The sequence below is a fragment of the Leptinotarsa decemlineata genome, unplaced genomic scaffold, assembly GCF_025532065.1.
Source record: "Leptinotarsa decemlineata unplaced genomic scaffold, Ldec_3_MD MMD2_P_RNA_scaffold_5, whole genome shotgun sequence".
Lineage (NCBI taxonomy): Eukaryota > Metazoa > Arthropoda > Insecta > Coleoptera > Chrysomelidae > Leptinotarsa > Leptinotarsa decemlineata.
Window position 1 is genome coordinate 13,675,036 of NW_027412532.1, and position 17,619 is coordinate 13,692,654.

Genomic DNA, 17,619 nt, shown 5'->3' on the forward strand with positions numbered 1-17,619 from the left:
ATAAGAACAAAATATTTGAAAATGAAAAGTTAGAAAACTTTTGTTGATGCAAGGTATTTCCTTCACTCTTGTGAAAACTAAGTCACGACCATGAAATTCAACTCCAGCAAAAATAATTTTTTGTGAGGATATTTTGAATGTGCGCCAGTGGTTATAGCAATCATTTATTCAATATAATTTTTGAAAACAATCAACAAAAAAGTTAACATATAATATATAAATAAATTCTTAATATAAACGCCTTTATGAACCACACTAATGAAAATATACCAAATCAAAAATTTCTTTCACAGGAACATCAATGTGCAAACCTGCAAATATTTTTACCAGGAAATGCAAGTTGTGAATTATATCAACATTGCGTTCACTGAGAGCATGTATTGCCCAGTCTATTACTTTTTTCTTAATTTTTCCCATTTGATTCTTTACATATTGATATCCGATTCAAGTATGTCAAAGTCCAGAAATTTTTAGTACCTACATATCTTGTTTCATTGTATTCACTATTCACCAAATAACACACTGAAGGACCAACTGGCTGATACCTGTCAAAGTTGACATGATATTTGAATCTCAAATGCTTATGATTGTTAAAATCATCGAGAAATATGAAAAGGTAACTGCAATAGAAAATATGTCTTAGGTCCTTGAAGTTTACATTGTTTCTGTGATGTTTAAATGCTATACTTGGACTTTCACTTTCACAAAATACAAATCAATAATTTTTATTTCCTCAACAAAGGCTAGATCAGCAAAAACTGATCATGGAGCACATAAAAAAAAATTTAAATAAGCTTGTACGTTGAGAAAACTCAACAGATGAGTAATACAAACGATTGCTTTATAAATATCTTTGAATCTCCATATCCCATCGTGATTTTCCAGCCATTTCCTGACCCAAAAGTGCATCAAATTTTTCCACATTGTTTCGGGAAGTTTTGATTCAATATTCTCTTTCAAAGCCTCAATTCGTTTGTGAATATCCTTTTGCTGATTTCAAAGAATTGGAACTGCAGTGATTATATGGGGCTTGAGGAAATGGCTTTCGGACTAATGCTTGAACTTCCTTGAAGGTAGCTTTCATTACAGCAGCACCATCATAGTCTTGACCTTTGATTACAGTCAATACCGAAGAACTGCAGAGTCGAAAGTATAACAATTACTTCCTGACAATTAATAGAACGAAAATATCAATAAATCTTCACTCATGACTAGTCATTTCAGAATATCTTATGCAAATAGAGATTTGCTCACTTCTCGAAATGTCTGTTGTTTCATCAACAAGTACAGGAAAACGTTTTGCTTCTTGAAATGAATGTTGTTTCATTAGCAGGAATGTTGAAACATTTTGCTTCATTTATTATTATAGACATTTGCTCACTTCTCGAAATGTCTGTTGTTTCATCAGCAAAAACAGGAAAACATTTTGCTTCTTGAAATGTAAGTTGTTTCATTAGCAGAAATGTTAAAACATTTTGCTTCATTTATTCTTAGACATTTGCTCACTTCTCGAAATGTATGTTGCTTCATCAGCAAGAACAGGAAAACATTTTGCTTCTTGAAATGTAAGTTGTTTCATTAGCAGGAATGTTAAAACATTTTGCTTCATTTATTCTTAGACATTTGCTCACTTCTCGAAATGTCTGTTGCTTCATCAGCAAGAACAGGAAACATTTTGCTTCTTGAAATGTATGTTGTTTCATTAGCAGGAATGTTAATACATTTATCTTGATTTATTCTTAGACATTTGCTCACTTCTCGAAATGTCTGTTGTTTCATCACCAAGAACAGGAAAACATTTTGCTTCTTGAAATGAATGTTGTTTCATTAGCAGGAATGTTAAAACATTTTGCTTAATTTTTTCTTGTGAAAATATTTTGTTGGATTATTCACCACACGTTAATTGGTTCATTTTGGATATATAAAGTTTCTCGACGACATTTCAGAAGGTTTCAACAAGTTTTCATCCCCATACCTCATCCTCAATAAGGCTCTGAAGTGTTCATCCTTTATCTCTGGCTTAGGGTCATTCACTATTATTGGACCTGTATAAGAACCCCCTCAGTTTCGATCATTGAAAATGATCGTTCATTAGGAACATTGACAGCTTATTTGAGTGGCTGTGTCAGGTTTTACTTCTTTGAAAAAGTTCATTAAATTACCTTGTAAATTACCACTTGTATGATTTCCATCATACAAGTGATTTCAAGCTTGTCTCTTTCCAGCAACAGTGGATCAATCTAATTATGATTTTTAAACAAACACTGAAGAACAAAGATAATTTGCTTGGTAGAATGTTGATGATTAATGTATTCAGAAGTCTTTTGAATCTAAGAGATTGACGTAGATTTTTAATTCTCCATATTTATCAATTTCAATTCAACCTGAATTGCTAGAGAAAATCGAGGATGAGAAAAGACTGTTTTCGACATAGACTTGTACAATGTTAAATTTGTGAAACTACTGAATTATTTTTGTATATTCGCACATAACAGTAATTCTTTGAGCCTACAAATGATCTTGGGAAATATTTGCTATACATATTCCCAACAAGACCAGTAAGCAAAGTGATGGTCTCTGGTGAAGGTGAAAGCTAGGATGTTTAAGAAAACTAAAGTTATATCCACAAAATTAGTTACCAAAATATTTTCAATGTTGATCTCTGTTCAGAAAGAGATAAATGTTTAAACTATATCACACTTCTGCGACTTTTAAGATAAGCAGATTGATAATAAGAGGAGAATCAAATGAAGCAAGACAAAAAGTATCTACTCAGATACAGGTACAGTTTTCGTTGTTTCAGTTTCATTACTTCAATTAGTTTTTCAAATCATTAATTGAGTTTAACATTTCATTTTCAATTTATTTTTTATATGACTTTTATTCCAGTTCACTTTTACTACAACCATTGCCAACAATTCAATCCTAACATAACAAACCCTTCGTGAAAAAAAAATTAACTAGCCAGAAGCATTGGTCATACATTTTCCAAGAACTTTTTACAATAAACATAACATTTTTGTGTGATCAGAAAAATAAACTTAGTTTTTTAATACTAAATACTTCTTGTATCACTTACATTGCACTGAAATAAAGTTTGATTTACATTTAAACATACAAAGCTTACCTGGTTAACCTGTTTAATAGATTCATTACAACGACATAATATTTCTCTATAACTAGGACGAAATACAATTTTTTCTTCAGAAGATATATCTTCCTTAGGGAGATTCTGAGCAGCCAGTTCTAGCTTTGGTAAATATTGGCGAAGCTCTTTAACAAGTGTCTCAATATCATCCAGGACTTCACTGACTACAGTAAAATCATTTTCACTTCCTGATACATTGTCTAATAATCTCATCTTATCCGAATAGTCTTCTGAAGAGTTAGATGTTTTGATGTCACCATACATAGGAAATAAATTCAAATTTTTATTTGTCAGAAGAGTTATGTCTCCATTCGAAACTGAAGGTATGTGGTTCTCAGGACTGGGTTCTTTCACCAATTTGATATATTTGAACATCTTATAGAGTATGTCCAGCTGAAAATTTAAATTGAAAATTAACATTTCTTCAATAATATCAATGTCACAGATGGTGAACACAAATGAACTACATATAATTAATTTGGTATACTAGAATTTTGAATAACCTTCAAGATACTAAAGAGATTGAAGTTAGTTTCCAATAATTTTTACTTCCAAAGAAGTTGACATAAAATTTTCACATGAAGTGGTCAAAATCTTTAAAACCTCCATACAAATGTCAGAAATAATAAAGAAATTGAATCCAACCAAAACAAAATTAAATTAAATAACCAATTTCTGTCCTTTATCATTATTCTTATAAAGTGTTTCACCTACCTTTTTTTTTTAATTTATTTTCATCAGTATTATTTTCTTATTAATAATTTTCACATTTCTGGAGTTTTTTTATAGAAGAAAACTATTATTATTATTATTGAAAAATTCTAAATAGAACTTTTCAAAGTTCTCAATAAAAAAGTACCATAAAAATTCGTTCATTGATTCTATAAAAAAATAATCTGTATTTATTCAAATAACATGGTTTCCAATCTTTTAACAGTAGGCGGTAAAACTCGAATAGGCTTTCCTTCTTCAGATATTGAGTCAAAAATGCATAAGGATATCTCTAAGTGTTCACTGGAATCACAGTTAAGGTCAGTTCTCGAAATCATCACATTATACCTCACCAGATTGTATTTGTATCTTTTTCCAATGAAATCAGTTCTGGAAGCCCTGCCTCATCAGAGGAAGGATTTAACTTTTCTCTTTCCACGCAATAGGGCTGCCTAACCAGTTTTGTTTCGACCAAATAAATGAGAAAAAAACAGTCTTTTGCATTTGTCCATTACATTTTCTAAAAACAAATTGCCCTTTACCCAAAGATTTGACACATTCGCCTCAGCATTGAAAAGCCATCTGCTGAATGATTTTCAAGTTAGTGACATTAAGGTTTTTCTATTAATGGCTCTCCATATCTCCAGTCTTCAGAAACACTGTGGTGACAGGATCAGGATACCAAAAACCTACATATATTTTATTATTATATCCACACTAATAAACAACAATTGTTGTTACTGCTTGGGAGCCGTCTGACTTGTCCACCTCTTCCATTTCTCAGGAAAACTGCAGCGATACAGGGTGTCCCGTAGGCCATGGTCCAAACGAAGGAGATGATAGAGTAGATCGTTTCTCTTAATATAACATGGGGTGCCATTACTCACTGTATTTGAATTATTTTTATTTTTATTTTCCGAAACAAAAAAATTGTAAAAAAACCCGAGAGAATTTTAAATTCCTAGAAGTCTGACGTCACCTAAGCTAAGCTTGTATTGTGCCCTTCAAGCTGCTAAATTTTATCTGAACATAAATAATATAGGTACTAATGTACTAATGCTAATGTATTCAAAAAACACTATCTAACTAAAAAGGTAACTTAGTTTTAGAAAACAGTTTGGGTAGAGACATATTTAGGAATTGATATGAATATATAGATATAAATTTCGATATAGAGAATCAAGGTAGAGTATATACTGATGGAGGTTTCTAATTCAGTCGTTCTCAAAGTAATTTTTCAGTTGATTATAATGGTTTTTAATGAATAGTTTCATATGTGTAGGTAGATGATTGTATAGTTTAGGTCCAAGGTAATTGAGAAATTTCAAGTTGTGAGTCAATCTGCAATATGCATAACTTGGCTTGCTATCATTCGTGCATTCATAGGCATATATTTTCCTTATGTTAAATAGACCACTTTCTAAGAACTTGGTTGAAATCTTCGAATTTTTCTAAACATTATTTTAATTATAGTGTTTTGAAGAAGAAATATAAATAATACAGTTTATGGAAAATAGTTTCAATAGATGGTCAAAATGTCTCCCTCCAACTCTAAACATTAAAATTTTTGAGGAGTTCCAAATGTAGGCAGATTATTTCATATTTATTACACTACATGATGAATTCGTTCTTACATTTGTTGTTTATCATTTACATTCTCGTTCATAGATATGGTCTTTCATGTAGCCCAAAAAAATGGATCCTAAAACTGTGTTGGTCAAGAGATTCTTCCAGCATATTCCTATCATATCTTTGAAATGTTTTGTTGAAAAATTGCATATTTTCATTAGTCTGAAATTACTTCTAGCAAGGCTGGTAGATTATTTTACAACAATCTTAAAATTGTTACCCGTCTAATTTTCAGGTACTTAAAATGGGCCATTTCATATTCCATTCATTATACCAGCCCATACCAATCTTTTCTTACAAATCGTGAGAGGATTTCTACTGCCTAACAGTGTAAATTGTCAAATATCCCTGAGCACCCTAAGTATGACCAATATGTGCATAAAATCGAATTGAAAAATTTCAACCAGTTGTGATTCTTTGTGATTCGGAATATTCTTCTCACAAAGTCCAAATAAGTCACTTCCAGGATATTTGTTGCAGTTACCTTCTCAGAGCACATTATCTGACTTACTTGAAGTTTTCAATCAAATAAAACCCTGTTTTGATCGACACAAAATATAGCAATTTTCACAAAAATGGATACCTTTGTTGATTATTTTGACTTGAGATACTAACTTTTAAACTATTACAACTTGTCGAAGAATAGACATGTAAAAAGTGAAACACAACTCCCAGGTTTTCCGAAAACTGAAAATTTTACAAAACATACTGTAAATGAGAGATCAACAATCCTGCTACTCACTTCTGAAAATTTTGTTCAAAAAGTCCTTATAGGTTTATATAAAAAAAAGTTTTCTTGAAAAAAATCTCTAATGGTAACTCGGGTTGTGAAAGCATATGTTCTCACAAGTGTTATGTTAATATTATGTATTATGTTTCTTATAGTTTTTATGAAACTATGAATGATTCATTTTCGTTAATGACTGAATATTTTCAGTTTCATGTAACTTATATTTGCTAGCAACAACTTAAAACTGGTTCATGAAATCTCCTTCACTCACTTGTTTAGTAACATCCAAATCTCCATTCATAAATGATGATTGATCTCTTTTACTGCAAAAGCCTAGTTCACAAATAAGACTTCCGAGAACTTCTTCATTTTGCTTATTCTCTTCAAGATTCACAATATCTTTGTAGGAATCATCTAGGAGTTTCAACATCCAAGAAATCAAGAAACATCTATTGGAAATGTGGAATATATCTCCCAACTCTTCTTCGGTCATGCTATTGGAAAGAGGATAATTGAATAACAAAAGGCACTCTTTTATATTGGATAAAATCTGCTCCATTCTGCCTGATTCAAATTTACCGCAAAATCACGATCAAGCGCGAAGGGTTGCGTTGTCTCTCTCTATGAGAAGCAGCTGAAAAGAGAACAAAAAATAAAAATAAATAGTGGAATCGAAAAATGGCGAGTGTTGTGTTTTCTACATTTAGTGGAAAAATATCAAGTAAATGTTTCATTGAAGAATGACGATACATTAACATTTATTAGAGCCATTTTACTTTGTTCAACTGATCAAAATAACCTGTGTAAGTACTGTGTTAAATCTAAATAGATAATGAAAGGTCATAGGTACGTCAAGGCGAATGTAATTATTTATTCTGAATGAAAAACAAAGAATGTTTACTTCCAATGGACTTACCTTACAAAATCTTTGCTTACTAATTCACAAGTGTTGGCAAATATTTTCTGTAATCATTTATTGCTTACCGTCTTCACTGATCTAAATGATCTGACTAACCTTCAGTCTTCAAATACTTCAGAAACGGCGGTTGAATTTTTTACCAATGAGAAAGAGAGCGGTCGTATATCAAAAGGAATCGTCATTTGACGTATGTACGTCATTTCATAGAAATATTGGTTGTCTAAGTCCGAGGCGCAGTAAATAAGAAATAATTTATAAGATATACATTTTCATTTTCCCTTTCTTTTCATCGGCCTAATGTTGGCTTTGTTCCCATTTAGCCATCTCCTTTTATGAATATATATATGGACTTATGGAAATACAAGTTGTCACAAAAATATTTTTGTTACTGTTTTAATATTAAAACTTGATGAAATTTGAAAATATTGAAAGCCAGATTGTTAAATCATATACAAGTATTATAAATATTACTCATTAAAGCAGTTAATAATCTGGTGATACCTTTATATGTTGAAATTTAAGTGTCTTGCAAATTTGGCGGGCTTCCACTTAAATTATCTAAAGGGGTGGGTGTACCATAGACGTATCAGAAACCTATTTATTTCTACATTTTGATGGAACAATATAATTACTTTCAACTGCTCCCATCAACTTTTGTGTATACTACTTCTCATTATGAAAATGATTATTTGGTGCTAAAATATGTTTTTTTCTATTCGGAAAGTTCCACATTCTATGGGCCATATCAAACAAGAATTTTATTGGAGCACATTTATTTTTTCTATTAGTTATTCTGTGTATTTGTCTCTAGTGTCAGTATTGTATTGTATTGTCCATTTTTGAGTTCCTTTTGTTGTTTGAAAATCGTTTTCATTGAACTGAGAAAAAGTATATTTACTCGAAGTAAAATTCTCATCCGATATTATCTATTCAAGACACATTTCATTTTCGGGAGAATCGTGGAGTTCGTGATTCTTCACAATGACTGATAAATTCAGTGATATTTCTCCACGCTCAATTCCCGTTACGTCGAATTTACGGCGAAATATATCCCCTTCAATGACTTCGTCACAAAAAAATGAAAGTTCGCTAATCTCTCAATTATTGGAAATATCAAGATTTTGACGTAACAATTCGACGTAGTAGGTATAAGAAAAGCAGATATAATAATCGTATAAATTTATTTTACCCAAAGATGCATCAATTTCTCAATTGAACTTAACAAATAAACCATCACCCCTTTTCCGATCTGGATATAAACAATTAAATGAATAACAATGCTCTCGCCTGGCTCGCTCGAGTTGACTGACTATATTTCATCAGTTCGGACTTCCATTGTCTGATATAATATAAATTGATTTGAAATCCCTGAAATAAATAAAAAGATCAACCGAAAATAACAATTTTATTAAAACAAAAAACTGAAATTACACGGAAATAACATACAAGCTACGACCAGAAAAATAAAAAATTGAAATATTAATTAAAGCTGAAAATTAAAAAATATTGATAAAAAATAAAAATTAAAATTAAACGATTCCAAAGATTCAAAACGTCGTGACGTAACTTGGTTTGGAATCTTTTACGATTCCAAAGATTCAAAACGTCGTGACGTAACTTGGTTTGGAATCTTTTAATTTTTATTTTTATTTTTCTTTTTCTTTTTTGTCAATATTTTTTAATTTTCAGCTTTAATTAATATTTCAATTTTTTATTTTACTGGTTGTAGCTTGTATGGTATTTTCGTGTAATTTCGGTTTTTGTTTTAATAAAATTGTTATTTTCGGTTAATCTTTTTATTTTTTTCAGGGATTTCAAATCAATTTATATTATATTAGACAATGGAAGTTCGAACTGATGAAATACACCACGAAACATTGTCAACCACCTTCAAATTGACTGACTATGACTGACTAATTCCTATCCAATTTCTAGGGCCCCGCGTTTTTTCAGGTACCGCGTTTTTTTTCACCCATGTCGATAGTGGTTTCTTACAGTAGGATGAATTCTATCATCTAGTGAGACGTCTGGCTCCTTCAAAATCTTCATGCGCCGGACTTCATTACGGTGAACTTTCGCTAAGTCGAATTCTCACTATGTTGAACTTAACCTTAGGTCATATGAACGCGAGTTAAACCGGACGGTTGCTCTGTATCAAAACAAGGTTGGATGCAAAGATAGGATTTTTTCGACAATACAAAGTAAAACTGAAACCTCTGGTGAAAAAATCCAAAACAAGTACTTTCTCCAATCACTAGAAATGCAATACTTTTCTCGAAGCGCGTTTCACCAACCAAGTTGGCATCTCCATCTCCTGAAGATGCCAACTTTGTCATCGATAAATATTCCGTCCGAGAACCAATTTTGCAATCCACCGTAAGCAAAGTATACAGGAAAATTTTGAAAGCTGCGGCAGCGATCGTTCGAGAAGATATTCAATCTTGTGTGTTTGACAATAAATAAGTATTGTGACTAAAAATTACGTAATAACGATTCGTGGAATAGGCCTACTAGGGAAACCACGTTAAAAAAACGTGCCGAGTACACTACCTCACAGGTGTTGTGGAAACGTGTGCATATTACATAAAACGTGACTTTTACAATTGCGATATCTCAGGAACGGTGATACTTACAGAAAAAATCATAAGGACCATTTTTGTAGAGAATTTCGAGATCTATAACTTTGGCCCGAAGTATTTTTTTATAAAACTTACGGTTTTCGATAAAAACTCAAAAAACCTGAAATTTTGACCTTTGACCCCATATAACTTTTGAAGCGCTCATGGGACAGATTGAGACTTTGAAATTTTTATTTTTTATGGTAAAATAAAGGTCTTCCCCAAAATTTAGCTCTGTCGCAATTTTCGTTGATTCAATAGTGTAAATGACCGGACTGCAGTCCATATTGGTTACAGGAGTGCCATACTCAATACCTATAGTCCGTTCATAATTTGTCGATAGCACAAAATGAGGGCCCAAGTCATAAAACAGTCGTAAAACTCGTAAAATCATAGGCGGAGGTTCCTGAGGTGTTTAGTCATTAAATATAAAGCTTCAGTTTATATTCGAAACGTGCCTTGAAAGGGTGAAGTTGTTACGAACGAAAATAATTTTTGGTTTAGTACATTTTTCAATCGCATTTAATTTACGGCTCGTTGGTGTTTCGGCGTCTACGGCAGTAATTAACGTCTCTAATATTTATTTTGCGAATTTTGTGCAGTGCGTGAGTAACTTTTTTTCATATTCCTACAAACATATACGTACCTTTCGTTCCTGCTTGTTTTGTTTGATTGCTTGCGATGGCTTCGTCATCATCATCAACATCATCAAGTTTTACACCGGTACTGTTGCGTACAGTTAGTAAGTCTGTCTATTCACCAAGAGAGAAGACTATTGTTTTGAACGTTCACGATGCTCTGGTTTCTCAGAATCCCACAAACACTGTTCAGAACATAATCAAGAGTTGTGCCAACATGACGGGCGTAGGGGAGTCAACAATATATAGGTTCCTATCAGAAAGAAAAAAAAAGGTATAGCTAACCCAAATACAAACGAATACTTAAGAGGGGGAGAAAACCTATTGAAATTGATGAATTTGCCAAAAATGGTATTCGAAGGAAAATTCACGAATTTTTTTACAAAAAGGAAATACCCAACTTAAACAAAATTTTACAAGAAGTTAGAGACGACCCGGATTTGCCTCATGTCGGACGAACCAAATTGTGGCAAGTTTTAAAAGAATTAAATTTCCGTTGGGAGAAATCAGACCGAAAATCACTTTTGATTGACCGGGAAGAGATAATATGTTGGAGAAGAAAGTATCTAAGATCTATACGAAAATTTCGGGCTGAAGGAAGGCCAATTTACTATCAGGACGAAACGTGGGTAAACGCAGGTCATACTCTCACAAAAATTTGGACAGATAAAAATATATCAAGCTCCAGGCAAGCCTTTATGGAAGGTTGGTCTACTGGTATTTCCCCATCCTCTGGTAAAGGCAGTAGATTAATAGTTTCTCACATTGGCAGTGAAAAAGGATTTGCTAAGCATGGTTTGTTGGAATTTGAATCCAAAAGCACAAAAGACTATCACGAGGAGATGACAGCTGATGTTTTCGAAGAGTATTTTGAGCAGATGATTGAACATATACCACCAAACTCAATTATAGTATTAGATAATGCACCTTATCATTCACGACTAGTTGAAAGACTTCCAACGACTGCGTGGAAGTAACAGAATATTATTGACTGACTGCGGAATAAGTCCCTGCCTTACGAAGATGGAATGGTTGAAGCAGAACTTTTAAAAATTGCCCGGCAACACAAATCTAAGTTCAAGAAATACGTAGTTGACAAAATGGCGGAAAGACGAAACATCACAGTCCTTAGACTTCCACCCTACCACTGCGAATTAAATCCAATTGAACTCATTTGGGCACAAATGAAAAGCTATGTGGCTAGAAAAAATACGTCATATAAAATACAAACTATACGTGAATTGTTATATGAGTCTTTACAACATATTACAGAACAAAATTGGCGAGATGCAGTAAGACATGCAATAGAAGAAGAACAAAACATGTGGGATCTTGACAATATAATTGATGCGACTGTAGAGACACAACCGCTAATTATTAACCTGCAAGACGACTCGGATTCCGAAGATGATCCTGTTTATTTTGAATTTGAATAGTTTTGTAAGTAATCATAGTTTATATCATTTAAAAATAGGTATTAATTAAATAAATGTATCTTTTACAAATTGCTAGTAACTTATTATTTTTGATTAAAATAAAGAAATTTTTTTAAAATAAAAATACAGTTTACAGTACCTACAGTTTAAGAATATTAATATATTTATTTATTTAAAGTAACTAATGTTTTAATCATATACTCTACGACACTGGTCACTCATTTCCACTCAAAATACCTACATAATCGGATTAAAAGTTTTATAGCTGTATTGTATTTTTTCAGATACAAGGTGGGTTAGTCGAAAACATCTTAAACTGACAGTTTTAGTTTGGTTTTTGTTATTATATCATATTAGCTGTCCTCTCTGTATTTCAGTTCTCTAATGAGGGTCAAACTTGCAGTGAGCTATCAACAAATTATGAACGGACTATAGAAAAATTTAATGTATGGGCGTGAATAATTCATAATAAAATTGTAAGACCAAGAGGATCAATTAGGTGGCCACCCAAGGTTCACATCTCACTTTGCTTAATATACTTTTATGTAAACATTCGAAAATTAGGGTGTACAAAAATAGAAAAATGATATCAAGGAACTTGAAGTCCGCATATAGTTCGAGAGGGTGCAAATAAGTTCGAAAGTCTTAGAAGTTTTTCATCAGGTTCAAAATGACTTTGTTGCTCGACAATATACCTATTGTTACGTTTTTCCCCGTGGGTTCACCAATAATTGACTGCACTGAATAATCAAACTTAACTTTATTTCACTTGAATTACAACAAACACTTGAACTAAAAATTTCAGCTATACTAGTACACTTCACACTTCACAACTAACCTCCTGGAATATTGACATGTTATTAACAAATACCTATTATATAACATTTTTTTAAACTTGATTTGGAATGACTACATGTTTTTCATTTTCAGGTAGGAAGCCATGTCGAGTCACTCACCACAAACCAGCCCGATGCCTCCACCACAAGCTCCAAGCCCAATGGGTCCCCCCTCCCATAGTCCGGCACCGCCTCATTCCCCTCATAGCCCGTACCAACCCACCATGGGCCATATAAGCGGTCCACCACATCCTATGCCACCAATGTCGTCACCCGGTCATCCACCAATGCCTCCAACATCAATGTCGAATACCAGTCACACGTTGCCCCCTCATATGCCTCAACACGGGCCTCCACACCCTCCACATGGAAATCACCCTCCGAGTCATATGAGCGCTCCCCTTCCTCAAGGCCAACCTATACAAATAGGTTCTGGTGGGCCATCTCCGCATGGTCCGCAACACCACGGTTCGCCTCCAGGACCACAACACCACGGACCACCGCCATCGTTGTCCCAAAGTCATTCTGGTGGTCACTCTAGCGGACCCCCCCAAAGCCATCTTGGTCCGCAGGGACATGAGATTAATCCTTTGGGAGCTCCTCATGGAGGAAACTTACAACAGGGTCAGCCATATCCTGGACACCCTCCAATGAGTCATCCGCAGCAGAGGCAGGTGAGTGGTCTTGTTCTGTTAATATCAGTTTTTATTGATTTTTCTGCAGCACATGTTGAATTGGGATTTTTATCAAGTTAAAGGAGTAGCAGACTAAGTTGCACTTCATGAGCAAAGGTAGAGGAAGTGTAACTTTGACTGCACGTAGAATAGATAAGTTTTTCAATTTCTCATCAAACTACAACTCGTGCAGAGAAATAATCATTTTTTAATTTTTTTTAGAAACACTAAATGATATCTATAGATGAACAATTCCACCAAAAATTTGTTGGATTTTTATTATTTCTCTGAGTGTACACAATTCTCATTTACTAGTATAGTCGACTCGTTGAATGTACGACTACAGTGATCAAAACTGGTGTCACAATTGACACTGCACTATCATTTAATAGGCATATCGATAATGTTGTAACCTCCTCCTGTCGTTTGTATGGATTAATTGCACGTAACGTAGTGATTTCAAAGAAACTTCGACCTTAAAAAAAACTCTATTCTATACTTTCATAAGATCAAAATTAGAATATGTCAGTTGTGTGGGCCCCTTTTATCAATATCGTATAGATAGAATAGAAGCAATTCAACGACGATTTTTAAAACTGCTAAGCCTAGAAACTGATGGCATTTATCCTGCAATAGGAAAAACCCACTCTGAATTGCTACAAAAGCATAACTTATTCAGTCTCGAAAAAAGGTGTGAATATTATAGTGTTGTACTAACCTATAAAATTATCAAAAGCATAGTTGACTGCCCAACATTACTGGAAAAGTTTAATATTTGCATTCCTAGAATCTGTTCCAGACACCCAAGTACTTTCTATATAAAAACATCTCGCACAAATGTTCTGGAGAATTCTCCGATCTATAACCATGTGTAAAGTGACGCAAAATCTGTTAGCGATAATTCAGATATATTTAGTTGCAAATTGTCAGATATAAAATCCCACTTCCTAAAATAATTGTTTTGTCACCTATTATAAATATAAAATGCGTAGCCTTTATAGTCACTTGTTTGTGATGTATTTATTATGCTCTGTTATTTCCTGCTCTGTTACTGGGCTATGTCCTGTAGAGTATTGTATTACAAATAAATAAATAAAACTGAAGACTGTATCGAGGAGAGATACATACATACAAGGAAAAAATGAATATTTAGAAATAGAATATCTAAACATTCATTTCTCTCAACTACCTACATGGTAGGTTCTGGTGAATTATTGCCGAAAAACAACTACTTTCCCGGCTAATACCACGCTGGATATTGAATTATATCTGACAGGCATTTATGCAGGATACCTAACAGAAATTAGACTCTAGTTCATCCAGCAGCAGGACCATGCTGAAATTATTCAACTGGATCACCTACAGACCGCGATTTCGAGGTGTTAACTCTCGTCAGTGCAGGAAAGATCGTACTCAGACAGCAAAGTGCCTGGGACTCAATTAATTTCAACTTGGCTTCGCCTGCAATAAGAATCGTTCGTTTGAGAGAAAGATTGTTAACTAGTAACAAATATTACTGGAGTTTTCTCCCAACATTTTGGTGTTGGGAAAAAACTCCGGTAATATTCATTACTACATCAAAGGTTCCAAACAGTGCATCATAAACTAGTAACAACTCCATATCGTGAACAAAACCCATGTACCAATACTCTAACAGAATTCAAAACTGAAGAGTGTATCGAGGAGAGGTACATACATACAAGAAAAAAATAATATTCAGAAAAAGAATGTCTGAACATTCATCTCTCCCAACTACCTACATGGTAGGTTCTGGTAAATGCCTGCTGAAAAACGGTAATTCAATATCCAGCGTGGTATTAGCCGAGAAAGTAGTTGTTTTTCGACAGACGTTCACCAAATCCTACTGTTTAGGTAGTTGGGAGAGATTACTATTTTGAAATTTATGCTGTCTGGGTAGGATCTTTCCTGTATTGAAGAGATACCTCGAAACCGCGGTATGCAGGTGATCTACTTGTTGGCAATGGAATTTCCAAGAGAGATGTTCATCTAGAGTTACTCCCATAAATCTAACCTCTGCATGTGTATTCTGCTTAGTAATTTCACACATTTTTTTGGCGACAGTGAAATCTTATCATCTGAGTATTTTGAATGTTGAAAAATAGGTTCCTACTATTGAAAAAAGATGAAACTCTATGAATTGTTCCAATACATTTCGTTCGTAGGTATTCAATATCCGTAGAGGAAAGAAACAATGAAAATTCGTCTGCATACGCAGTATAATCAGCAGTACCATTTATCTCATCAAGATGATTCACATACAAAGTGAATAGAATTGGACCCAAGATCGATCCCTGTGGAACGCCCACTTCGATTTTCCTACTATCCAAGCGTATCACAAAACAACACCTGCATTGAAAATAAATCTTCAAAATGGAATCAGTACATTGCAATTTTGAATTTCAATTATACGAACAAATGCTTTTGTTACCGTTCACTTATGTTATATGGTAAGGCAACCCTACCTTTTCTTGTTTATTTTAAGAACCCTTTTCGAGGTATTTGAATTGTATATCGTGCATAAACCGGCTATTAATGGGTTGATAGTAACGGGTCTTCCAACAGGATCTTCCGAACTTTGACAATTGATATCGGCAATATTGTTGAAGATATATATATGTTGAATTATTTGTCATTAATTCAGTATGTTTTGCCAAATCACCATGGACCGATACAGCATTCAACAACCAGTACGTCGACAAAACGCAAGATCTGCCGAAAGCATCGCCGCTGTCTGTGAGAGTGTGCAGTAAAATCCGAAGCAGTCGATTTCGCGTTGCTCACAAGAAATGGGCCTTTTACATATCACAACTTGGCGAATTTTATGTCGTGACTAGGACCTGCGCCCGTACAAAATTCAACATACCCAGTAACTGACGGTGAACGACTATAGACAATGACGAGTGTTCGCTGAATGGGCTTCTTAGCGATAAGGCCGACTTCTGGATTAATGGGTACAACATTGTCGAATTTGGGACGATACCAATCCACATGAGATCCAAGAGCGTCCAATGCATCCCGAAAAATTCACTGTTTGGTGTGGATTTTGGGCTGGCGGCGTCATCGGTCCATATTCCTTTGATAACGACATTGGGTTAGGGTTAGGCCATCACCATCAACGGCGAGCACTATAGGTCGATGATTACCAACTTATCTTGGCCTGAGTTGGATGATCTGGACATCAATGACATGTGACTTCAACAGGACGGTGCTACGTGTCACACAGCTTATGCCATTTTGGATATTTTGCACGAGTGATTTGAGGGCACGGTCATCTCCCGTGGAGGTGATGTGAACTGGCCACCGAGACCGTCCGATTTGATCCCGTTAGTATCTTTCTTCTGGGATTATATTGTTGCAGGTGTATGCGAATAACCCATGCCATCGGTCAAATTCAGCCTGATTTATGCGCCAGAGTTATGGAAAATTAGACATTTTGGATGCGTTCCACCCAAAGAAACCTTGGCGGGCATTTAAGCGATGTTATATTCCACACATATTGGCATCGATAGGTCTTTCAAATGAATTAAAAAAATCGATGATATCTCACACACCCTTTGTTTTATTTGAATTCAATATTCACAATCCTAGTTGTTGAAGAAATAAAATGAAACGTCTAAACTCTAAATTTTATTTGAAGTTCGTATATTTCGATTATGTCTATTTAGTGTGAAATTAACTTTCCTAACTTGAATTTTATCATTAATATCACATTTACTATAATTTTCTTTGTTGTAATTTCACTATCTTACGTAAGCACATACAACTTGAATCATGGACTGAATTTTATATTTTTATTCGATGCATTTTCTCTTTCTTCATCCGCAGTTCTTTCGATAGCCATGAACTGGTCGGACAGTTCTTTTGTAGAAGTAGCAAGGAAATTTGGATTCATCAAATGGAATTCACCACCTGAAAGTACAATAAAAAATCATTATTTTTCACCTTTTTACGAAATTGATTATGCCGTAATAACTTCTGAAATGCATTTTAATATATGCACACACTATATATGAATTCTGTCGCCTGAATGATGTGTCTTGAAATTAAATGGGTGGATAAAACAAGTCTTCTGGATGGTTTGTGACTCGTTTCATTCGTGGAAAAATGAACATTATTATGTAAATAATAAGAGATTCTAGTATATAAATATCATCCTATTTTAGATATTGATATCAGTAAACCATTTTCTGAAACTTTTACCTACATGTAATTTGTAGTATATTCGGGTTCAAAAATGATTTTAATAACTTGTTACATTG

General features: G+C 33.9%; 3 protein-coding genes across 3 annotated transcripts in view; 1 reads left to right on the forward strand and 2 right to left on the reverse strand.

Moving 5' to 3' along the window:
* The window catches only part of LOC111517638 (uncharacterized), a 9,345-nt gene extending 2,568 nt beyond the window's left edge, over positions 1–6,777 (reverse strand). The window contains exons 1-2 of the mRNA XM_074169586.1: positions 6,490–6,777; positions 3,128–3,541 (exon numbers count right to left, since the gene is read on the reverse strand). Coding sequence (XP_074025687.1) covers positions 3,128–3,541; positions 6,490–6,777 — 702 coding nt within the window. The remainder of the gene's footprint in view (positions 1–3,127; positions 3,542–6,489) is intronic.
* Positions 6,778–6,849: 72 nt separating this feature from the next.
* The window catches only part of LOC111517636 (ATP-dependent helicase brm-like), a 98,000-nt gene continuing 87,230 nt past the window's right edge, over positions 6,850–17,619 (forward strand). Inside the window, exons 1-2 of the mRNA XM_074169584.1 lie at positions 6,850–7,021; positions 12,760–13,339. Coding sequence (XP_074025685.1) covers positions 12,770–13,339 — 570 coding nt within the window. The 5' untranslated portion in view covers positions 6,850–7,021; positions 12,760–12,769. The remainder of the gene's footprint in view (positions 7,022–12,759; positions 13,340–17,619) is intronic.
* LOC111517639 (inositol monophosphatase 1) overlaps positions 16,975–17,619 on the reverse strand; it is a 34,229-nt gene continuing 33,584 nt past the window's right edge. Inside the window, exon 7 of the mRNA XM_074169585.1 lies at positions 16,975–17,269. Within this exon, the coding sequence (XP_074025686.1) occupies positions 17,130–17,269 (140 nt within the window). The 3' untranslated portion in view covers positions 16,975–17,129. The remainder of the gene's footprint in view (positions 17,270–17,619) is intronic.